General features: G+C 44.4%; 1 protein-coding gene across 4 annotated transcripts; it reads left to right on the top strand.

The window, feature by feature from the left end:
• The first annotated feature begins 96 nt into the window (after positions 1–96).
• Positions 97–23,443, top strand: jmjd6 (jumonji domain containing 6, arginine demethylase and lysine hydroxylase). Of its 4 annotated transcripts, none has more exons than XM_055654210.1 (7): positions 97–301; positions 4,892–5,280; positions 11,862–12,148; positions 16,936–17,071; positions 17,690–17,828; positions 18,506–18,598; positions 22,917–23,443. In XM_055654210.1, exons 1-7 carry the CDS (start codon positions 173–175, stop codon positions 23,046–23,048), a joined length of 1,305 nt encoding a protein of 434 aa, XP_055510185.1. In that variant the 5' UTR covers positions 97–172; the 3' UTR covers positions 23,049–23,443. The 4 variants fall into 4 exon arrangements, with proteins under 4 accessions (XP_055510185.1, XP_055510186.1, XP_055510187.1 ...); XM_055654211.1 differs by lacking the exon at positions 22,917–23,443 and adding an exon at positions 21,103–22,867; XM_055654212.1 differs by lacking the exon at positions 18,506–18,598.
• Positions 23,444–25,093: the final 1,650 nt, after the last annotated feature.

Genomic DNA, 25,093 nt, shown 5'->3' with positions numbered 1-25,093 from the left:
GTGGGGGGATGAAGATTCTGGAAAGCCGCTAACGTGCGCTGAGTGGCGGCGGCGGCGGCGGCGGTGGTGGAGAGGAGGGCAGGGGGACAGGGGGATAGGGTGCTGTCGGCGGGCCGGTAGGCCGGAGGAAGCGGGGGAGAGGGGCCGCGGCCTGCTCACTAAACGGCAGGAAATGAATCACAAAACTAAAAAGCGAATCAAAGAGGCGAAGCGCAGCGCCCGGCCCGAGCTGAGGGACTCGTTTGACTGGACGAAGCACAACTACCATCAAACTTTCTCGCTGGCCTTGAGCACGGTCACGGTAGGCAGCATTACCTGGCTGCGGTGGAGTAGGCCTGGAGTAGGCTGGAGTAGGCCTGGAGTAGGCTCACTCCCTGCTTCGGCACGTACGCAATTGGCCCGGGGCAACGGTGGAGACTTGAGGGTGGAGGTGTGAGTGTGGGGAGGGAGGTGTGGTCTGCTGCTGAGATGCGGTGACGGGAGATGAGGGGAGGAGGTATTGGGGGTGGGAGGAAAGTGGATTGGTTGGGAGGAGAGGGAGGGATTGAGGGTGGGAGAATTGGGGAAAGGGGGTCGAGGGTGGTAGGGGAGTGGGTGGGGGAGGTGGCGGTTGGAGGGCAGGTACAGTGAAAGGCTTTATTTTGCATGCTGTCTCATCAAACAATACTATACATAAATCGAATCAAGCTAAACTCTAGTACAATGGGTGGAACAAAGAGGAAGATGTAGAGCACGGAATATAGTTCTCAATATTGTAGCGCATCAGTTCCATAGACATAGAGTCCAATGTCGCACTGGGAGAGAGGAGAAATGGTCAACATCTTAGCTTATGGAAGGACATTTCAGAAGCCCGATGACAAAAGCTGTTCCTGAGTCTGGCCATGTGCGCTTTCAGAGATCTGTCACTTCTGCCAGATGGGAGCGGGAGGAAGAAGGGATGGCTAGGGTGAGCCATGTTTTCGCACATGTGAGGGGGGATGGGTTGGTAGCAGAAGGGTGGAGTGTTTCTAGGGTGAAGGAAGGAAGTGGGGAGGTTATGGAAAGTAGAGGAGGTAGGAAGTAGTAGTGGAGGGAATGGGTGGTTGAGGACCTTTTTTGATGGAAGGATTTAACATTTGAAGCAATGGCTAAGAAAGCACACCAGAGACTCTACTTCCTTCGAAGATGTAGGAAGTTTGGCATGTTTTGATTAATTTAGAGATAAAATATGGAAACATACATTTTGGCTCACCGAGTCCACACCAACCCATACACTAGTTGTATCTTACACACTAGGGACAGAAACCAGTTAACCTACAAATCCGCATGTCTTTGGAAAGTGTGAGGATACTGGAGCACGAGAAAACCCGTGCAGTCACAAGGAGAATGTACAAACTCCGTACAGACAGCACTCATTGTCAGGATCGAACCCGGGTGTCTGGCGCATCAGGATGCATCATTTGGGAACAGCTCCATCAAGCAAATCAACCTTCCTTTCACTCCATCTACATTTCACGCTGCCTTGGCAAGCAAATTCAAGGACGAGTCTTATCCCCAAAACTCCCTCTTCTTCCCTCTCCCATCAGACAAACAGATGTGTGAAAATGCATACATCCAGATTCAGGGATAGGTTCTTCCAAGCTGTTATCAGACAGCTGAACCATCCAATCACCAACCACAGAGCTGACCTCCAATCAACCTCATTGGAGACCCTCAGACTAACTTGAATCGGACTTTACTTGACTTTATCTTGCATTGAACATTATTTCCTTTATCCTGCATGTGAACACTGTGGAAGGCTTGATTGTAATCATGTACAATCTTTTCGCTGACGGGATAGCACACAACAAAAAAGCCTTACCTGTACCTCGGTACATGTGACAACAAACTAATTTAAACAGCTCGGTTGGTGTGAGGCGGGACAAATTTTGGAGCAGTTCATCCTGAGGTGATTCTCAATGAGTCATTCGAAAGAGAGGAGGTGGGGTTTTGCAATAACATAAAGAATTGGAGTTAGTGAGCACATGCCTTGTGAGAATAAATTGTTTCATTGAAAAGAGAATTCCAGTGGAGAGGCAAAGGTGGTACTTTCAGTGTTCAGTAAAAAATGATTGTTTTGGCGGATTATGTTATTTCCACAACACGTTTCAAGATAGTGTGCCGTAGTAGATTGCTTACCAAGATCAGAGTTTTCTCAGACACCTAGTTTGACTCTACAGTATCAGTTGGGGCCCAGAGTGAGTACTTACTGCAAAGAGTTTGTGTTCCAAATCAAGGAACCGTTCTACCTTGAAGAGTACGCTGTGGGACTGTTGACAGCCTCTTCCAGAATACCAAACTTTAAGCATGCCTAAATATAGTTATGATTGAAACAAGATCTGCGAGACACGTAGAATGGATTTATCATATACAAACTTACTCTCCAACTGTCAGCTTGTCCAAAGATAGACACAAAAAGATGGAGTAACTCAGTGGGTCAGACAGCATATCTGGGGGAAAAAGGAATAGTTGATGGCTTTGGGTCGAGACCCTTCTTCAGCTTATCCAATTGTATATGAAATACTTGAACTGCAAAACTATTTTGATAATTACTGTAACACAGCTTCACAATCTGTTCAGATCAAGCTTAGTTTTAAAAGAATCAAACTTATTTAGAATCACTTCTATTTCCATACTTCAGTTCGGTACTTTTGGGCCTCTCACTCATCTCTTCAAGCTACCAAGTCAGGGTTTTCAATCAGTTTCCCTCTCTAGAATGCCACATTCTGCCCTGTAGCCTGTAACTAGTTATGGAAAAAGCAACATCATTTGTAAAAGCAATTATTTGTAATTGAACACTGCAGTTCTCAATAGGATACAAAGGAGATTTATTATCACATACACTAATTCGTGTAGTGAAATTTGACTTGCCATTGCAGCACACGAATAAAGATAAGACACAACATTAAAGAATTTAACAATAAACATAGAAAAACACCCCCCACAATGGTTCCCACTGTGAGGGAAGGCAGCAAAGTCCAGTCCCATCCCCTGTTCACCCATAGTCGGGCCTATTGAGGCCTTCGCAGTCGCCGCTATGGCAGCCCAATGCTTCAAGCCCTCTCGTCGGATGATGGAGCTCCGGCGTCGGAAGAACATTCTCAGTGGCTCGGAGTGTCTGGAGCAGCCACTTCCTCCCCGGAGACGGCTGCTCCCGAAGCCCACGGTCCGCACTGGTCGGAGCTCCAACACTGGCGATCTTGGCAAGAGATCTCAGGCTCCGCAGTGTTTAAAGTTCAGCGCCGCCCCGCAGCTGGACGCTCCTCAGTTGGAGTCGGCTGTCACAGCACTCCGGAGCCCACCGTACGGCGACCCGGGTAAGGCATCGCCCCGCTCCGTGGTGGTTCCTCAGCGCTGCGCCACCGCCGAAGCTGAAGTTCTGGCCACTCCTGGCAGGAAAACGCCGCTCCAGTCTGTTGGTAGGCCGCGAGGGGGGGGCGAAAATACGGCTCGGAGAAAAGCCGCATCTCCGACCAGTTAGGGACTGAGAAAAATAGTTTCCCCCCATCCCCCACATAGAAACATAGAATTTAGGTGCAGGAGTAGGCCATTCGGCCCTTCGAGCCTGCACCGCCATTCAATATGATCATAGCTGATCATCCAACTCAGTATCCCGTACCTGCCTTCTCTCCATACCCTCTGATCCCCTTAGCCACAAGGGCCACATCTAACTCCCTCTTAAATATAGCTAAATAGATATAGATATAGCTTAAATATAGAAAGTCTAGAAGACCTCCAAAACAAACACTTTTAACTCACAAAAATCTTTTAAAAAGGGTGAAAGGACTAACAGCTGCTGGCAGGGCAGCCATACACGATGGCACCCCCACGTATACCAGTTGGGGAGGGAATGATCTCTGCGGAAAGGGGTGGAGATGTAAAGACGTGACTAGTGGTGGGATCCCGTTGGAGGTGGAGAAAATTTTGGAGGATTATATGCAATGGCTGATGGAGTGAAAGGTGAGTAGGGGGATTTCTCCAGAGATGCTACCTGACCCACTGAATTACCCCGGCACTTATCTTTTTTTGTACACCAGCATCCACAGTTCCAAGTGTCCACAAGGACAGAACGAGTGTGGGGAAGGAGTCTAGACAGCTGTAGAGTTCGGAATGAGACATTAATTCTCATTCGAAATTGTGAGCTTCTGTCATGGGTTTTAATTGCAAGTGAATGAACGAGAGGAATGAGTCAAATAGTCAATCGTGGGAAGAATGGCAGTCACCATATGCCACCAGTAGTTACACTGGTTGGAATTGTAGGGAGGCGCAAGGTAGTACATTTATGGCACTGTTTGCATCGGAAAAGCGTTGGGTTATCCAAAGTATTCTCTGTCAGCATTCGTTCGTTCGCTCGTGTGTCAGACGATGTAGCTCGCTGTTGGCTTCTGTAGTCGTCCAACGTATTGACAGAATTGTCGCCCAACGCGTCAGAGTGCATCGCGTCGTTGCTTCCAGGGATCGTTACGAGGAGTCTTCTGTCATGATCCCCTCTATCAGCATGTGAGGAGGATAAAGTAGTATTATTTTAGCACAATTTTTTAAACCTATGGTAGAATAATTATTTCATGAATGTTTTCATCGGTAGCTGTTGGTATGATCAAAACATAAGAAAGCCATCTTTTTTATAATGTTTGATTAACGGAACAGAAATATACAGGATGGAAACAGGCCCCTTGGCCCAACTTGCTCTTGCTGATCAAGATGGCCCATCTACATTAGTCCCACCTGTCTGCATTTAGCCCATATCCCTCTAAACCATTCTTATCTATGTACTTAAGAAATACTTATAATGACCCATTGTCGTTCCTAATCTGTATTTTCTAATTGCTGGAGTTACAAAATCAACTTATTTTGTGCTTCTCTTTTGTTTAAGGATAATGTGGAAAGGATAGATGCTCTGGAAACGACTGTGGCAAACTTTATTGAGAAGTATGAGAAACCATATAAGCCTGTGGTGCTGGTAAATGCTGAGCATGGATGGGCAGCGCAGGAAAAGTGGACACTTGAGCGATTAAAGCGCAAGTACAGAAATCAGAAGTTCAAGTGCGGAGAAGACAACGATGGTTATTCTGTTAAAATGAAGATGAAGTATTATGCTGACTATATGGAAACAACAAAAGATGATAGTCCTCTGTACATTTTTGACAGTAGCTATGGGGAGCATCCAAAAAGGCAGAAACTCCTGGAAGATTATGAAGTGCCAAACTATTTCAAGGATGATTTATTCCAGTTTGCAGGGGAAAAGCGAAGACCTCCATACAGGTAACATCAGCTTGTTCAACCAGTCGCTGTTGGTGCCCAGCTGTGTTTTCAGTGTGTACAGAATAACTTGTATATTCCAAAAGTTTAGTTTTGAATTTCCAGTATGACTAAGAGTTGGTGGAAAGTCCATTTGGAACTCAAAAGCCTTGATTTTCCATTTGAGCGAAGTTGTGAGCTACAACAATGTAGGTAATAAATCTATGTAAGTTATATTACACAGAATAGATGGCAATTGTTGCTCTTTAAAAGGGAAATCAGAAGACTTCAAAAGAACTATTCAAAAAATTGCTCTTGTTTAAAAAAAAATCAAAATAGATAATGGAAAAAACATCTTTAAAATAAGCAAAGAATTGAGAAAACATACAGAGAATCACATTCAATGAAAGGGGTCATATATTTTTAGACAGCTTCCCATAATTGGACCAGTTTTTGTATGAGAGATGTACATGCTATCTTACAGACAAAAGGAACTGCAGATGCCAGTTTACAAAAAAAAATCAAAGTGCTGGAATAAATCAGCGGGCCAGTCAGCACTTCAGGAGGATGTAGATAGGTGACATCTCGGGGTTGGGATGGGTTGCCTATCCATGTATTTTGCAGATCAGTTTTATTCACGAGTCCTATTCATGTCTTGTCAAAAATGTTCACAAACACCGGATGTCCTTTGTCTTGGTAGCTTTTTCTGTGATGGAAAAGTTCCTTTTCTTAGACAATACGGAATCAAATATATTGGATTATTAACTGTGACAAAGTTTATTCAAGAATTATTTTGATGAAAGTATTTTTCTAAATGTTGAGCTTGTTGAACTTGTGCAGAAGTAATGGAGTAGAGAATTCAGAGGTATGGTGTAATTAAGTGCAGGTGAAGCTACCACCTACACTGTCCCAGAAATAGACCTGAAAACCAGCCTTAAAAGACCATGTTTGTCTCCAAAAGCAGCTTAATTTTCTCTGCCACTTGCCGAATTGTACCCTGGCCTATTTTCATACAATAACATAAGGAGAATGACCTAATCTCTTGACCATGAGGTACTTACAATAATTAATTTACAACATCTAATCTCCATCTAAGCGCAACTGAAAATTTATCATTTTAATCCACCACATCACCCAATCCCAAATAGCTTGTGTTCATTGTTACATTATAAATATTCTATGGAATTGTTCAGAATTATTTTCATAAGAAAATGTAAAAAATATACAAATTTATAGCGAGTTGAGATGTGAGAGTGTACAAAATTATTTATTTTAAAACTAAAATAAAGTAGTCACACGAGTCGAGATAGCCAAATTTTAACGATGCTTCTATTCGCTTGGCGCTTCAATGACGGTTACAGAAAAATACCACGAAAAAGCTCCTGCGCTCATGTGACCACGCCAGCGAGAGTTCGATATTAACCAGGCCACCACTAGGACCCCCCAGAACCCGAGGTACGGAACCAAGCAGGAGGGCAGACCCGGCGACCGGCACGCGTGGTAACAATAGACGGGATGGGCGGTACATGTGGGGCTGGTGGAACAAAGCAGGGGACTGTAACGGTGTGGGAGAAACAGAAACAACTAGTGTGGGGAGAACAGGCGCAACCGGTGCCGCATGATTGGCCAGCGGATGGCCCCTACGCCGAGGCTGTGCCATCACCAACGACCGGGCTGTCGACATCCATGTGAGCCGGTTTAAGTTGAGCAACGGAGACGATCTTCACCCGGAACGGACCTTCGTAGACACGCTGCAGTGGGGACTGATGCGAATCCCTGCGGACAAAAACAAATAAGCAGTTCTTAGGGTCCGGTGGACTGGGGCTGTCCCATGCCGCGAGGTAGGCACAGGAGCCAGGCCGCCCACTCGCTGCCAGAGACTTCCAGCTGCCCTCGAACCGCAGGGAGGAAATCCCTGGGCACACGCAAAACCGAGCCATACACCAACTCGGCGGACGATGCATCCAAGTCCGCTTTGGGGGCCGTGCGGATGCCTAACAACACCCAAGGCAACTGGTCGACCCGACCCGGACCTGTGAGCCGTGCCTTCAGTGCCGCTTTCAGGTGACGGTGGAACCGCTCCACGAGCCCGTTTGCCTGAGGGTGATAGGTGGTGGTGTGGTGCAACTCCAGCCCGTATAATTTCACGATAAGCCCACAACGAGAACGTGAACTGAGCCCCCCAGTCGGAGGAAATGTCTGTCGGAACCCCAAACCTAGCAATCCAATTGGCCGCAAGGGCCCGGGAACAAGACGCGGCGGAGGTGTCCGACAGCGGAATAGCCTCGGGTCACCTCGATCCACAACCGTGAGGAGATGCGTGGCACCACGGGATGGCGGCAACGGGCCCACTAAATCCACATGGATGTTGGAAGCGGCCCGAGGAGACCACAAAGTCTTGCATCGGGGCCCACACATGACGTTGCAGCTTGGATGTCTGGCAGGGGATGCAGGCTCTAGCCCAAGCCACGACCTGTTTGCGGAGGCCCTGCCAGACAAATTTGCCCGGCACCAGTGCAGAAGTCGCCCAGATTGAAGGGTGGGCCAGGCCATGGGTGGTGTGTCGAATATCCGGCGGCGCCAACCCACGGGAACAATGGGACGAGGTCGCTCGGTGGCAACATCGCACAGCACCAACGCTTCCATGGGACCGAATGGAACGTCGGTCATCCGCAACCCAGAAGCAGCTGTCCTGTAGTCCGCCATCCTGTCGTCTGCACGCTGTGCTGCAGCAAACTCCCCGTAATCCACACCGTAGTCCATGGCCGCCACAGCTGGGATGGCCGGGCGGGACAGGGCATTGGCGACCTTGTTGCACTTCCCGGCCACGTGCTGTACGTCCGTCGTAAATTCCGAGACGAACGCCAAGTGTCGTTGCTGCCGAGCGGACCATGGGTCAGACACTTTGGCCAAGGCGAACGTCAAGGACTTGTAGTAGGTAAAGGCCGTGAACGGCCTGTCCTCCAGGAAGTATCTAAAGTGCCGGATGGCCAGGTTGGGCGAGGAGCTCTCGGTCAAATGCACTGTAGTTGTGCTCAGAGGGCCTCAGCTGACGGCTGAAAAGGGCTAGCAGCTGCCAGCGGCCGTAAATGAGCTGTTCCAATGCCCTGCCCATGGCCATATCGGAGGCATCCACCGTGAGGGCCGTTGAGGCCGTGGCCCTCGGGTGTACCAGCATGGTGGCTTCCGTTAGCGCAAAAGCGGCCTCCGCCTCAGTGGACCACACGAGTTCCCGTGGCACTGGAAAAGGGGGCGCATGATTCTGGCCGCTGCCGGCATGAAGCGGTGGTAGAAGTTGACCATACCGACAAACTCGTGTAGCCCTTTCACAGTGAGCGGCCGGGGAAACTGCTGGATGGCCTCTACCTTAGCGGGCACTGTGGTGGCGCCCTGCGAGGTGACGTTCTGTCCCAGGAACAAAATAGTGCGGAGATCAAACTGGCATTTGGCGGGATTGACTACAAGTCCATGGTCTTGGTGCCGCAGGAACAGCGTCTGCAGGTGCGTGAGGTGTTCCTGTTCGGAGCGGCTCGCAACCAGGATGTCATCTAGGTAGATGTAAATGAAGTCCAATCCCCTGCCGACCATGTCCATTCATCTGGAACGCCTGCGTGCCATTTTTCAAACCAAAAGGCACTCAAAAAGCCTAAACGGGGTGATGGTGGCTGTTTTTGGCACATTGTCCAGGTGAACAGGGATCTGATAATAACCGCGGACCAGGTCCACCTTCAAAAAAAAGGTAGTGCCCTCCAGATGGTTCAAAAAGTCTTGTATATGTGGGACTGGTTTGCGGTCCGCGGTCGTAACGGCGTTCAGGCGCCTATAATCCCTGCATGGTCTCCACCCCCCAGATGTTTTAGGGACCATGTGTCATGGGGATGCCCACCGGGCTGTCCAAGCGCCACACAATCTCCATGTCCTCCATCAGCTGGAATTCTTCCCTGACGATGCGCAGTTTGTCGGGCAGGAGCCGGCACGCCCGAGCGTGTAATGGCGGTCCCATGGTCGTTATATGGTGCACTACCCTGTGCTTGGGGGCCGCTGCGCGGAAAACGGGGGGGGGGGGGGGGTGAGGAGCTCCGGGAACTCTGCGACCAGGGAGGCATAAGGGCCCTCGGCCTCAGTCACCGGGTTCAGATGCGGGCTGGGGGTTGTCATGGGTCGCGGGTCCGAGGTCCGTTGGTGGAATGAGGCGCCCGCCCCGTACATCCACTATGCGGGAAAAGGTCTGAAGGAAGTCGGAGCACAGGAGCGGCTGCGCCACGTCCGTGACAATAAAGGTCCATACGTACGGGCGGGAGTCGAACGTTAGGGATAGGGTCTGCGTGCCGTAGGTGGCGATGGTGCTATGGTTGACATCAGGACAGGGCCTCGCTTACCAGCACGGGTGTCCAGCCTAGTCGGGGGCAGGATGCTGATGATGGTCCCGGTGTCGAGCAGGAAACGCAGTCCAGAGTGGTGGTCGCGCACGTAGTGGCGATTGTTTTGGCCGATCGCGATAGCCCCTACTGACGATCGGCTGAGGCGTTTCCCGCGGGGTGCAGGGGGGGGGGGGGGGGGTGGACGGCTTTGGCGGCCTCAGCGCCCTAGCTGAGGTGATAAAAGCACCACTGGCGCTTACCCCGGTCTTCAGCGTGCGGCTCGGCGATGGCTGCAGAGGGCTGGGCATCTCTGTGGGGCGGCTGGCGTGCGGGCACAGACACCTGGATGATGGACCCGCCGTCCTGCTGTTTCGCGAGCCACAGTTCGTCGGCCTGCTCGGTGAGCTGCATAGGGTCGGTGAAGTTGGACCCGGCAAGCAGCAAGCGGATGTCGTCCCGCATTTGCTCGAGAAATGCTCGAAAAGCAGGCATGGTCGATGGCCGTCCATCAAGGTGAGCATCTCACTCATCAAGGCGGACAGTTTCCGGTCGTCTAGGCCGTCCACGTGGAGCAGGCGGGTGGCTGAGCCCGAAGGTACGGAGCAGTAGGGCCTTGAAGCTGTCGTACCTGCCAATCGCCGGTGGGTCTGGTAAGTATGGCAGCAACCGCGAGGTCGTCTCTTTGTTGAGTGAAGTCGGACCCGGTGGAACTGGGCCTCTATGTGGGCAGCTTCAGGCCCACAGTGATTTGCTGGGCGTCAGGGATGGCGGCGGCTTGCATGTCGGACTAGCGGGGTCACCAGTTTGGCGAGTTGAGACGTTAGGGTGTACAAAATTATTTATTTTAAAAACACAAATAAAGTAGTCACCCGAGTCGAGAGAGACAACCAAATTTTAACGATGCTTCTTCTATTCGCGTAGTGTTAGAATGACGGTTACGGAAAAAAACCCGCGAAAAATCTCCCATGCTCATGTGATCGCGCCAGCCAATCGCCACCACTAGGTGCCGCTACGACAGAACAGTACCTTCAGTCCAAAATGTCTAAGCCAAACATAATGCCATGAAGAACTAATCATATCTGCTGCACATGATCTGTACCCCTCCATTCATAGCATATCCATGTGCCTACCTAGAAGACACTTCAGCACTATTGTCTATGCCTCCATCACTACCCCTGACAGCATATTCCAGGCAGCCATCATCTGTCTGAAGAAGGGTCGTGACCCAAAGCGTCACCCATTCCTTCTCTCCAGAGATGCTACCTGTTATGCTGAGTTACTCCTGCTTTTTGTGTCTACCCATCATCCGAAGAAGGGTCGCGACCTGAGAAGTCACCCATTCCTTCTCGCCAGAGATCCCACTGAGTTACTCCAGCATTTTGAATCTATCTTCGATTTAAACGAGCATCTGCAGTTCCTGTCCGCCCATCGTCTTCTGTTTATTTTAAAAAGTGCCTCGCACATCTTTTAACTTTGCATCTCTCATCATAAAACTATGGCCCCTGTAGTTTTTTACCTTTCCACTTTGGGAAATAGTTCTGAATGTCTACCCTACGTATGTCTCTCACCCTTAGCCCTAATGGATTTTGGATTATTTCACATGAGAGCACTAGTAATGAATAGGACTAAGAGGTCCGAGTGAATGGTTGAAAAATATGTTTTTAAAAGGCTTTCAAATAAGTAGAGATATACTGCATCAACAAACTGGCTTGAAGTCTTGCAGGATGATCATGAAGGTTTGAAAACGCCAGTATTGAAAAATATAATGGTTGGAAAATGTGCAGGAAATTAATTTGAACTGTGGAGGGAGATTTCAAGTTGGAGATGAGCACGGCCAAGGAGGGATTTATTAACAGGAATGGTAGTTGATGCAGTATATCAGGACAGGGGACAAGGGAAGATTGACATATAATTTAGCAAAGGATGGGATGTAGTGACGTTGCCCAAAAAAACCCCATTTATGATTATCATTTTTTGTTTTTGAGAAAAAAAGCCAAGAGATGTTGTTTCTTATGGGAAGAATATCTACATGGTAAATGTAAGGCACTGCAGATGCTGCAGTCTTGAGCTAAACACAAAATGCTGGAGTAACTCAGCGGGTCAGGCAGCGTCTGGAGTGAATGGATATGTACAATATGTTCTTTTTTAAATTAGGTGTAACATCTAGATCGACACTGAGAAATTATTTGTACTGCAAAGATAAATATAAAAGTGAAACCTGTTTCGTATGATTTATCTTTTCAGATGGTTTGTCATGGGCCCTCCTAGATCTGGAACTGGTGTCCATATTGATCCTCTAGGAACAAGTGCATGGAATGCTCTGGTTCAAGGTCATAAACGTTGGTGTTTGTTCCCTACAAATACACCTCGTGAACTTATCAAACTAACAAGAGAAGAAGGTGGGAACCAGCAGGATGAGGCCATCACGTGGTTTGTCATTGTATATCCTCGCACGCAACATCCAACCTGGCCCCAAGAGTTTAAACCTTTAGAAATTCTTCAGAAACCTGGGGAGACTGTCTTTGTGCCAGGTAACATTTCTTTAACAATAATGGTTTTCTTAAATGGGATGATTACTGATGAAAAGTAATTGTTTTTTGTTTATTCTATTAGTGCTCAATGCATGGAGTGTACCTGTTTGAAAGTTATTTTTTGTTATTCATACGTGACAGTATAGAATATTCTACATTTCTCCAATTCAACCAACAGTGGTAATGTGTCTGATTTTAAAACATGCTTTTTCAGTGTTTTACATGAATTTTTTGGGAGCATATTTCTAGCTGGAACTTTGAATGCATGTGTGTGTGTCCTCTTGAGACATTTAGGGCAATTCATTTGTAGTGGGTCTAGGAAAGATAATCAGAAGCATATTAATGTGCTGCAATGGTTGAAAAATGTTGCCTGAGTTCATAATAATCCCACGTTAGCACAAATGGGGCTCAATGCTCAGTCAACATATTTGTCATCTTGTTAACTTTGCATTGGTACCAGTTGGCTTTCTGTTCCCATTCAAATGAGAGTGCTTAAGTCCAATCAGTGGTCAGTGATCAAATAAAGAAAATTTCCCTGTGGTATTTGGAGCAACTATATTAATTTTTAACTTCATTGAGAGTTGCTATCTCCTCATAGACCATGAATGAAACTTCTATTTCTCCAATTCTACACAACTCGTACCTGATGACTTCACCGTTTAACATTTTATAGACAATAGGTGCAGTAGTAGGCCATTTGGGCCTTCGAGCCAGCAGCGCCATTCACTGTGATCATGGCTGATCATCCACAATCAGTACCCTGTTCCTGCCTTTCCCCCCCCATATCCCTATCTTTAAGAGCTCTATCTAACTCTCTCTTGAAAGCATACAGAGAATTGGCCTCCACTGCCTTCTGAGGCAGAGAATTCCATTGATTCACAACCCTCTGGGTGAAAAGGTTTTTCCTCATCTCCGTTCTAAATGTATACATGCCCAGTCGCTCAATTCTTTCAACATATGACAATCCTGCCATCCTCGTGAACCTACGCTGCACTCCCTCAATAGCAGGAATGTCCTTCCTCAAATTTGGAGGTCAAAATTGCGCACAATACTCCAGGTGTGGTCTCACTAGGGCCTTATACAACTGCAAAAAGACCTCTTTGCTCCTATACTCAACTCCTCTTGTTATGAAGGCCAACATGCTTTCTTTTCTGCCTGCTGTACCAAACATGCTTACTTTCAGTGACTGATGAACAAGAACCCCCAGATCTCATTGGACTTCACCTTTTCCTAATTTGACACCGTTCAGATGATAATATGCCTTCCTGTTCTTGCCACCAAAGTGGATAACCTCACATTTATCAACATTAAACTGCATCTGCCCACTCACCCAACCTGTCCAAGTCACCCTGCATCCTCATAGCATCCTCCTCACAGTTCACACTGCCACCCAGCTTTGTGTCATCTGCAAATTTGCTAATGTTACTTTTAATCCTTTCATCTAAATCATTAATGTATGTTGTAAATAGCTGTGGTCCCAGCACCGAACCTTGCGCTACCCCACTAGTCACTGCCTGCCATTCTGAAAGAGACCCGTTAATCCCTACTCTTTGTTTCCTGTCTGCCAACCAATTTTTTATCCTTGTCAGTACCCTACCATGTCAATACCATGTGCTCTAATTTTGCCCACTAATCTCCTATGTGGGACCTTATCATAGGCTTTCTGAAAGTCCAGGTACATCGCATCCACTGGCTCTCCCTTGTCCATTTTCCTAGTAACATCCTCAAAAAATTCCAGACGATTAGTCAGCATGATTTCCCCTTCAATGCTGACTCGGACCGATCCTGTTACTGCTATTCAAATATGCCGCTATTTCATCCTTTATATTTAACTCCAGCATCTTCCCCACCACTGATATCAGGCTATGTGATCTATAAACTCCCCGTTTTCCCTATCCCACCTTTCTTATAAGTGGGGTAACATTAGATATCCTTCAATACAGGAACTGATCCTGACTCTATGGAACATTGGAAAATGATCACCAATGCGTCCACGATTTCTAGAGCCACTTCCTTACGTACCCTGGGATGCAGACCATCAGCCTTCAGTCACATCAATCTACCCAACATCATTTCCTGCCTAATGTGAATTTTGATAGCTAGGACCATTCTATAGTCAAGTCAAGTCAAGTCACATTTATTAATATAGCACATTTAAAAAACAACTCTCGTTGGCCAAAGTGCTTTACATTTGTTATAAGAATAGCACAACAAAACAAGCTACATACATATATACATACATGCATACATATATACATGTAGCCCTCACTCAGAGGATGTCAGGAAAGGCTTGGGAGTATAGATAAGTCTTTAGTCTTGACTTAAAAGAGTCGATAGGGGGGGCAGTTCTGATGGGAAAGGGGATGCTGTTCCACATTCTAGGGGCTGCAACCGCAAAGGCGCGGTCGCCCCTGAGCTTATGCCTAGACCGTGGGATATTCAGCAACCCCAAGTCGGCCGATCTGAGGGGCCTGGAGGTCGAGTGGTGGGTGAGAAGACTTTTTTTATGTAGGTGAGGGCAAGCCCATTGAGGGCTTTGCAGACATGGAGGAGAATCTTGAAGTTTATACGGAACCGCACAGGGAGCCAGTGGAGAGAGGCCAGGATCGGGGTGATATGGTCCCTTTTTCGGCTGCCCGTCAGGAGTCTCGCTGCGGCGTTTTGGACTAGTTGCAGGCGGGACATGGAAGATTGGCTGATGACAGTGTAAAGGGAGTTGCAGTAATCTAGGCGGGAGGAGATGAATGTGTGGATGATCTTTTCCAGGTCATCAAACTGGAGGAATTTTTTTATTTTAGCCATCGTCCGAAGCTGAAAGAAGCTAGCTTTTACCACGGCATTGACTTGTTTGCCAAATTTCAGTGCTGAGTCAAATATCACGCCAAGGTTTTTGACGTGAGGTTTGAGAAGGTTTCCAAGGCTGCCTCCTATCATTTTGATTGAGTCCGAGGGGCCGAGAAGGATGACCTCAGACTTGCTCTCGCTTAGTTGGAGGAAGTTCTGGACCATCCAACACTTTATATCCTCGAGGCAGTGGGTAAGGTTAAACAGATTTGATTGGTTTTTGGGCTTCAGGGGGAGATAGAGTTGGGTATCGTCTGCGTAGCAATGGAAGGAAATGCCGTGCCTTTCAATGACTCTGCCTAAGGGGAGCATATACAGGGAGAAGAGAATGGGGCCAAGGATGGAACCTTGTGGAACCCCACAGCAAAGATTAGCTGGGGAGGAGAACGAGTTTCCTATGTTAGTCGAGAAACTCCTACCTTTGAGGTAGGAGATGAACCAGCTCAGGGCAGTGCCATCAATACCAACCCCTATTCTAGGGGCTGCAACCGCAAAGGCGCGGTCGCCCCTGAGCTTATGCCTAGACCGTGGGATATTCAACAACCCCAAGTCAATTAGGATGGTGTGGTCGACAGTATCAAATGCTGCACTGAGTTCAAGAAGGAGCAGAATTGCACAGTCGCCGGAATCAACGGTGAGCGGTAGGTCATTGTGTACCTTCAACAAGGCAGACTCTGTGCTATGGTGAGCCCTGAAACCTGATTGGAAAGTTTCCAAGATAGTGTTGTGGTGAAGGTAAGGTATAAGTTGACTAAAAAATTACCTTTTCATGGGCTTTTGAGAGGAAAGGCAGGTTAGAAATGGGTCTGTAGTTGCTTGGCAAGGTGAGGTCGAGGTTAGGTTTTTTCAGGAGTGGTTGGACTGCTGCATTCTGGTCCTAGTCCTACAGCACAAAAACAGGCTCTTTAACACAACTCGTCCAGGCCGACTAAGATGCCCTATCTAAACCAACCGCATTCGTCTGAATTGACCCATATCCCTCTAAACCTTTCCCCTCCATCCACCTGTCCAAATATCTTCTGAATGTTGCTATTGTATTTGCATCCACTATTTCCTCTGGCAGCACTTCCATATGTATACTATTCTCTGTAGAAAAGGCTGTCCCTCGGGTTGCTAGAGCGGCATGGTGGCTCAGTGGTAGAGTTGCTCCCTTACAAGGCTTGCAGCACCGGAGACCCCTATTCGATCCCGACTACGGGTGCTGTCTGTATGAATCTTGTATCTTCTCCCCGTGACCCCGTGGGTTTTCTCTGAGGTCTTCGGTTTCTTCTCACACTCCAAAGACGTACAGGTATGTAGGTTAATTAGCTTGGTATAAGTGTAAATTGTTCTTAGTGTGTGTAGGATAGTGTTAATGTGTGGGGATCGCTGGTCGGTGTGGACTCGGTAGACCGAATGGCCTGTTTCCATGCCCTATCTCTAAACTAATCTATTAAATCTTAACCTCACTCCTTAAACCTGTGCCTTGTTCTTGATTCCTCTAGCCTGGGTAAAATACTGTGCACTCACACTATCTATTCCTTCCATGATTTTATAGACCTCTATAAAATCACCCCTCAGCCTCCCTTGAGTCTTTCTACAAACTACAAACCTATATGTCTTTGGAGTGTGGAGGAAATCCGGAACACCTGGAGAAAACCCCTGCAGTTACAGGGAGAACGTACAAAGACAGTGCCCGTGTCAGCCCGTGCCAAATTTCTGTTCTCAACGCAATGGGTGGTGTCAGCGCTGACATTTGGATGTCATTTACAAACATTTGATTTTAATACGTTTTTTAACAAGTTTAAGAGATCAGCTGAGGTGATTTATAGGAAAGAAACTTGTGTGGATCACCAAAAAAGATTTACCTTTACTTGCAGGAACAGGGTGACGTTAATCTACTCTGTCAATAAATTGGAAAAGTGTATGTTATATTTATTGAGATTTTAAAATTTGCTTTTCAGGTGGATGGTGGCATGTAGTACTGAATATGGATCACACTATTGCTATCACTCAAAATTTTGCCAGTGCAACCAACTTTCCCGTGGTGTGGCATAAAACAGTCAGAGGACGTCCTAAACTGTCCAGAAAGTGGTACAGGTAATTTCAGTCAGTTTGTTTTCTTTTGGAATTAAATTTGTGTTCAAGGTATACTGCTTGTGATGTGCCTTTTTTAATTTATTACTTCAATTTCATGCCAAACACATTGCTTGGAGCCTGTTAAAGTAGTAGACAATTGAACCATTGAACTGACTGAGGAAGTTTGTTTTGACCTTAAACTAAGTTACTTGGAGGTATGGGTTTTTTCAGTAAGATTGAATCGGGATGCTATTTGTGTTCCATGCTGTAAGGATGTGTGGTTATACATGTAGGAAGGAACTGAAGATGCTGGTTTACACCGAAGATAGACATAAAATGCTGGAGTAACTCAGCGGGACAGCCAGCATCTCTATCTGGAGAGAAGGAATGGGTGATTTTTGGGTCGAAACCCTTCTTCAGACTGAGCTAAACATTGAGTTGGTTAAGTTTTGGATATGATTCTGATTATCTTATGGATATTTTCTGTCGTGCTTGTGCATGACGAATAGCCAGTTGGATAACCCACTGAACAAATTATTCCCCACTTGCAAGTTTGCTAACATAGTTTTATTGTTCAGTTAAAGCTTTCTTGAGAAGAATTAAACTTTTAAGAGAGAGAACCTTTTTATATGCTGACAGGATCTTGAAGCAAGAACGGCCAGAACTTGCTGTAGCAGCAGACTTGGTTGACCTACAGGAGTCCACGGGTATTGCCTCGGACAGCTCAAGCGATTCTTCTAGTTCGTCCAGCTCTAGTTCCTCAGACTCTGACTCAGAGGTAAGAATTAAATTTCTTAACTGAAATAATTGGGTAAACAGAAATATTGTCTTTTTTTCATTTAGTGTGATCAGTAAATAAATAGGCACAATATTTCCATTAAAAATGGAAATAAAATAAAAGAGCAACAGGAATATTTCACTTGGGCAGCTAACGACCCAGTAGTATGAATATTGACATCTCTAATTTCATGTAACCCTTGCTTACCCTCTTTGTCCCTCCCTCCCTCCCTCTTCCTAGTTCTCCAACCAGTCTGACTGTCCCCTGATTAAATGTTATCTCCTTTGTTGTGTGCTTCGTTGTCACCTTCTCCTAGCTAACAATTATCTATTCTACACCTTCATTGACGTCTCTTTTTCACATCTTACCCTTCCTTATCTTTGTGTCCTTTTTCCCTGACTCACAGTCTGAAGAAGGGTCTCAACCCACACCGTCACCCATTCCTTCTATTCAGATGTGCTGCCTGTCCCACTGTTACTCCAGCATTTGTATTTTAGGAATAAAAACAAGGCATTTGGCTGGAATCAGAACAGGGTGCTAAAATTGTAATATTGCATAAAATGAGCATGTAATCTCAGTTTGCTCAATTTATAGTTACAATCAGAAAGCAATGCATCTGGGTTTTTATTCTGATTCTTTTCCACTTTTTCTTTTACTTTTCTTCAAATCTATTGCAGCAGAGAAAGGGAGAGAAAAGAACAGAAAATATGGACAAAGACATGGAGAGATTTCTGGGAAGGATAGGACTAAACACAGAGGAAAATATAAATGTAAGAAGTATATTCTTGGGTGTCAGGGGAAGTGAAGAAGATGGCTACACTAAATGCAAACCTGTCCTCAAGCCAAACAGCTGATATTGTCAGGAGCATTAGTATTTATAACAGTTTCTTGTTATCTCATTGAAAAGAACAAGAAAATTCCAGTAAATTAAAAAAAAATAAAGCTCCATAAGATAACTGGTTATAACGGGTTAGGTTATTTTAGGAAAAGAATATTTCAGAAAAATGGTGTAGTTAAGCAATTTTATACTAATATTTTATACTAATATAAACAAACAAATTTTACACTTCTGTGTAGCTGTGATATAGGAAGCACCGTAATCATTTTTAGTTTGTGTACCTAATAGTGAGGGAACAAATACATGACTGAATCGGTCTAATTTACCAAAGTTATTTGATTATTTTTTTTTAATTAGCACATAGGGAATGAAGGGTTATGGTCTGAGCGCAGGTATATGGGACTAGGGGAGATTATGTGTTCAGCACGGACTAGAAGGGTCGAGATGGCCTGTTTCCGTGCTGTAATTGTTATATGGTTATATATAGTGTCAACCATGTATCCCATTGGAAAATGCTATTTGTTTCCTGACTTACTCTGACTACCACATTAAAAGGAATATTAACTGTGAACAGTTGCATGGATGCATCTTCAGCTTCATTCTTTTACAAATGTTTTGCTCTCTTGTTCTTGCTGCCAAATTCCAATTTATGTATCATTACTTGATCTTTTCTAATCATTGCTAAATGGGAAATTACTTACTCCTGCACTTTACGGAATCAACCTTGCTTCAATGGTCCACAGCAAACATAATTTGAGTAATACATTCACAGCACAATTGCATGAGAAAAATGCATCTACTCATACTTTGGGTGATCAGTCATTACATTAGGTAGTCATTGATTATATGATTTGGTTTTCTTATTAACTGACATCTACAGCTTACTGCATCTTCAACATACAAGAAGATCTCTCAGATAATGACAAAACTAGATCAAACCAAAAGATATCAGGGTGGGAAGGGTGACCAATAGTTAAGCTGAAGAAGTATGTTTTAATGAGAGAATTAATGGAGGAGGAGAGGTCATTGAAGACATCAATCCGAAAATGCCATTAGGAAATACTTTTACGCAGTGACTGGTTTGGAATAGGAGTACACTGCCTGGTTGAGTTGTGGATACAGATTTAATGGTGGTTTTCAAAAGAAAGCGGGATAAGTATCTGAAAATAAAAAAATATTAAGATAAAAGTGTATGCCAGAGTTTTCTTATACAGCTGCTGTGGATGTGACAGGCCAACTGATTTTCTTTCCTTATCTTAATGTGTAGATACAGTATTGCATCAATGCAAAAATGCATAAACAGTACAATTGTTCCATTCTATTATTCCAATTACTTCATGGAAGGCATTCCTGAAAATATTTAATGGTATGGCTGCCAATAGAGGAATAGGGGATTTAACTGTGATTGAGGAGGATAATGGCACCAGGGACTTTAAACCTGTATCTACCTATTACTCGCCAGGCTTTATCCTGCCCCTCCTCTCTTCCAGTCTCCCCCACCACAAAGGAAGGCCCCGACCCGAAATGTCACCTATCCATATTACTCCAGCACTTTGGAGTATAACCACTTTGGTTATATCTGCAAGAAAACCCTTAAGTGGCATAAAAAATGAAAGTCTGATATAAAAATAAAAACTTTTTAGTCTTTGTTGCCTGGCATATTTGTTTTAAGAATCCAAACTGGGATCCTCAAAATAGCCTGGGAAGATCATAAGATATGTGTCTTATCTGGAATCTTCTGAGCACTTTCTGGATTTAATAACTCTGTTTGAGACAGAATGAGTTTCCATCATCATTGCCACCTTTGTGTGCAAGACTGTTCCGAAACCGTTAGGAAAATTAGAAAATGGAGGGTGCTTTTGGTATCCACAGATCCCATGGGCAAAGCCAACTCAAATATTCATACAAAAGTGGTAGATTAACATAGAAACATAGAAAAATAGGTTCAGGAGTAGGCCATTTGGCCCTTCAAGCCATTCATTATGACTTCATTATGATCATGGCTGATCATCTAAAATCAATACCCCATTCTTGCTTTTTCCCCATATCCCTTGATTCCGTTCTGAAAAGTTAATTCCCACTCTTTGCTTTCTGTCTGCCAACCAGTTCTCTATCCATGTCAATCCCTTACCCCCAATACCATGTGCTCTAATTTTGCACAGTAATCTCTTGTGTGGGACCTTGTCAACGGCTTTTTGAAAGTCCACATCCACTGGCTCTCCCTTATCCATTCGACTTGTTACATCCTCAAAACAATTCAGAAGATTAGTCAAGCAATATTTCCCCTTCATAAATCCATGCTGACTTTGACCGATCCTGTCACTGCTTTCCAAATGCACTGCTATAACATCTTTAATAATCGACTCGAGCATCTTCCACACTACCGATGTACGGCTAACTGGTCTATAATTCCCTGTTTTCTCCCTCCTTTCTTAGAAAGTGGAGTTACATTGGCTACCCTCCAGTCCAGAGGAACTGATCCAGAGTCGAGAGAACATTGGAAAATTATCACCAATGCATCCACGATTTCTAGGGCCACCTCTTTGAGTACTCTGGGATGCTGACCATCAGGCCCTGGAGATTTATCTGTCTTCAGTCCCAACAGTGTGCCTAACACCATTTCCTGATTAATAACTAATTTTAGGAATGATCTCTGCAATGAGCTATTAAGCAGGAGCTATGAACTACAGCAGGCTTCTGTGCAGGAGTTTTTTGATTCATCTTTGGACTTATTTGGGTAGAATTAGCTGTTGAATTGAGGGAGTAGAAGTCAATGAGAGTGAGTGATCATTATATGTGGTGCATTTGATTCAGGCTGATGTGGTTCATCCAGTTTACCAGGTTGGCTCTTTAAGCCATAGAGATGTGATTAAACCAGATTACATGAGTGCAGTGTATCCATTTTCCTCTAATGCAAGCATATATTTCAAATGACCACATTCTATTTCATCTAACAAACTTTTGATTATATTGTGGGTATTTTATATAGCAGGTATCTCGATGGTCATTGATTACGTATTACCTGTCATGTTATTCAAATGATTTTTATATTTATGTGATCGGACCTTATTTGTTTCATATACACATGCGTAAAGCCATTTTGAAACTTAATTACTATCATTATTAATCTTATTTTCATGTATCCTATCTACTTCTAATGTTGCATGGCATTTTGTCATTAAAAAAAAATCAAAAACAATATTTTTGAAAATTTGGCTACCTCTTTCTCATTGATCTCAATGGTAAAATATACAACTAGATACACCAAGAAAATATGTTGGATGTATTTTCTTTTTAATTCCCTGTTTTGAATCGCATATATTTCAAAGTTCCATTGCTACTGTGTACTATCTGTTTAATTTTAAAAAATCAGTTTGTTTGTTGTGTCTGTGTGGGTTTTCTCCGATTTCCTCCCACACTCCACAGATGTATAGGTTTGTAGGTTAATTGGCTTAGGTTAAAACATTGTAAATTGTCCCAAGTGTGTAAGATGGTGCTAGTGTACGGGGTGATTGCTGGATGGCATGGACTCGGTGGGCCGAAGAGCATGTTTATACAAGTATCTCTAAAAGTAAAGTCTAAAATATTCATTAGTATTTCTTCCAACATTTCTTGTTAGATATTTGCTCATGTTTCATTCTGAACTAGTTTTGAAATTAGTTGTTATCTGTTGTATGTTTAATTTGCACCATTTGAGTTTGCCCTTAATCTTTATAAAATGCTGCAAATGTTTCCTCTTTGGTTCATTTACTGAATTTAAATTGGTTTCCTGTTTTTTCTTAAGTAAAGTTTCTATCCTCTTATGACTGCATTTCAGATTTCAGAATAGTCCATGACTGATGTAACATGATAGCAAGGCTTTGTTTAACCTAAAATACCCATCTGTTAAGTATAACAATATATATAGCTATGCCATGTACATTCACATTTTCTATCTCTGATGCAGCTGCATCAATATTTGAATAAAGGAGCTCACTGTGTGACATTGGTGTGTCCCACGGCATATTCTATTCATTCATTTCCTGCTCCTTACAGCTCTTGTCCTTGCATGGCTTTTTTTTCATGTAATTCTTCAATGTTGGCAGTCCACTGAATATTGTGTATTTTGCTTGTTTTATAATTAACGTCATTAGTTCCTATAAGACAGAAAGTGTGCATATATGGATCAATACAGATGACATTTTGTAGGAATTTAGTTCTTGTTTTTTTTCCTTCCTTCCTCATTTAATTTTTCTCCGTTTGAAAACTAGTGTGACTCTGGTGCTGAAGGAGATGGAATGACCCACCGAAGGAAAAAAAGAAGAACCTGCAATATGATGGAAGATGATAGTTCTCAATCTCGAGATGACTGTGTGAGCAAAGAACGCAGCTCGTCCAGGTGACAGGAAACACTAGAAGAGATGTGCTGTGCATCCTCCAGTAAAGAATAAAACTATGGTGAAAGATTAAAACACTTCAGTTTTAGGATTTTAAATTTATAAATATTTCAGTTTTCTGTTGCCAGTAGATATTTTTTGTTTACCTCCTTGGTGATTGTGGTTCCAAGTATATAGCCATCTAAGAACATAAAATGTCAAATAATTAGTTTCTTCAGTGCAATTATCTGATGTTGTAAAGATATTTTTGTAAACTCTACCCTAAATTAACAGTAATACTGAGCAAACAGTTATCACGTCAGTGTTAGCTCAATTTTATTAGATACTTTTATTACTGTTGATTAATATTTCTGCTCAAGTTTTGCTTGAACTAAATAAAGTTGGACACTGAGTAAACTGAATTTTATCCGGAAGCTCTTAATTTTGAAAACACATAATGCTTATGACTATTTCAAAATGGATATCTGCTTGGGTATAAATTTAAATTCCAGCTCAACCCGGGCCAAATTGAACCTGGCCCACGTCCTTCCAACTTTATCGATACTTGACTCAACCATCACCATGAAAAGAACAATCTTCAACATGCTATTAATTTGGATGAGGGTGATAGAACCACAGACGTGTACGATAGTACTAAGCAAATTATTCTGATCCAGATAAAGTACTGAGTCACTCCGACAGAACCTGATCAGACTTGATCTAAATCTGGCATTTGATTGGAATAGCTCTGGTTGGAATTTGCACAGAATTCTTGGATTTATAATCATTGCTGTGAAATTCAAGCTGAAATTGAAATTTGTATGATTCTGTAAACCTTCATCACATTCATATATAGTTTATGGCAGTGCATTCAGAAAGTATTCAGACCCCTTCACTTTTTCAACATTTTGTCACATTATAGCCTTATTCTAAAATGGATTCAATTCATTCTTTTATCATCAATCTACGCACAATATCCCACAATAAAAAAAGCAAAAACAGGCATTTAGAAAAGTTTGCAAAGGAATTAAAAAGAAATAACTGAAATATCACATTTACATAAGTATTCAGACATTTTGCTATGACACTCAAAATTGAGCTTATGTTCATCCTGTTTCCATTGATTATCCTCGAGATGTCTCTACAACTTGATTGTAGTCCACAGTGGTAAATTAAATTGATTGGACATGATTTGGAAAGGCACACATCTATCTATATAAGATCCCACAGTTGACAGTGCATATCATGGCAAAAACCAAGCCCTGAAGACGAAGGAATTGTCTGTAGACCTCCGAGACAGGATCTAGGGAAGGGTATAAAACAATTTCCGCAGCATTGCATGTCCCAAAGAGCCCAGTGACCTTCGTCATTCTTAAATTGAAGAACTTTGGAACCACCAGGACTCTTCATAGAGCTGGCTGCCCAGTCAAACTGAGCAATCGGGAGAAGGGCCTTGGTCAGGGAGGTGACTCTGTGGAGATGGGAGAACCTTCCAGAAGAACAAATATATCTGCAGCACTCCACCAATCAGGCCTTTATGGAAGAATGGCCAGACGGAAGCCACTCCTCAGTAAAAGGCACCTGACAGCCCGCTTGGAGTTTGCCAAAAGGCACCTAAGTGACTCTCAGACCATGAGAAACAAGATTCTCTGGTCTTATAAAACCAAGATTGAACTCTTTGGCCTGAATGCCAAGCGTCACGTCTGGAGGAAACCAGGCACCGCTCATCACCTGACCAATTCCATACCTACGGTGAAGCATGGTGGTGGCAGCATCATGCTGTGGGGATGTTTTTCAGTGGCACGAACTGGGGCACTAGTCAGGATCGAGGAAAAGATGAACGGAGCAAAGCACAGAGAGATCCTTGATGAAAACCTGCTCCAGAGCGTTCTGGACCTCGGACTGGGGTGGAGGTTCACCTTCCATCAAGACAACGACCCTAAGCACACAGCCAAGGCAACGCAGGAGTGGCTTCGTGACAATTCTGTGAATGTCCTTGAGTGGCCCAGCCAGAGCCCGGACTTGAACCCGATCGAACATCTCTGGAGGGACCTGAAAATAGCTGTGCATCG

Source organism: Leucoraja erinacea, chromosome 23 (genome assembly GCF_028641065.1).
Source record: "Leucoraja erinacea ecotype New England chromosome 23, Leri_hhj_1, whole genome shotgun sequence".
Classification (NCBI taxonomy): Eukaryota; Metazoa; Chordata; class Chondrichthyes; order Rajiformes; family Rajidae; genus Leucoraja; species Leucoraja erinaceus.
Note: the sequence above shows the minus strand (reverse complement) of the source record. Positions and strands in the feature narration are given on the sequence as shown.

Bases quoted from the DNA above. Each gene is read 5' to 3' on its own strand.
- jmjd6 (XM_055654210.1), top strand. From the start codon at position 173: ATGAATCACAAAACTAAAAAGCGAATCAAAGAGGCGAAGCGCAGCGCC. The intron at 5,281-11,861 runs GTAACATCAGCT...TTATCTTTTCAG, and splicing joins AAGCGAAGACCTCCATACAG to ATGGTTTGTCATGGGCCCTC. The intron at 18,599-22,916 runs GTAAGAAGTATA...TTTGAAAACTAG, and splicing joins ACACAGAGGAAAATATAAAT to TGTGACTCTGGTGCTGAAGG.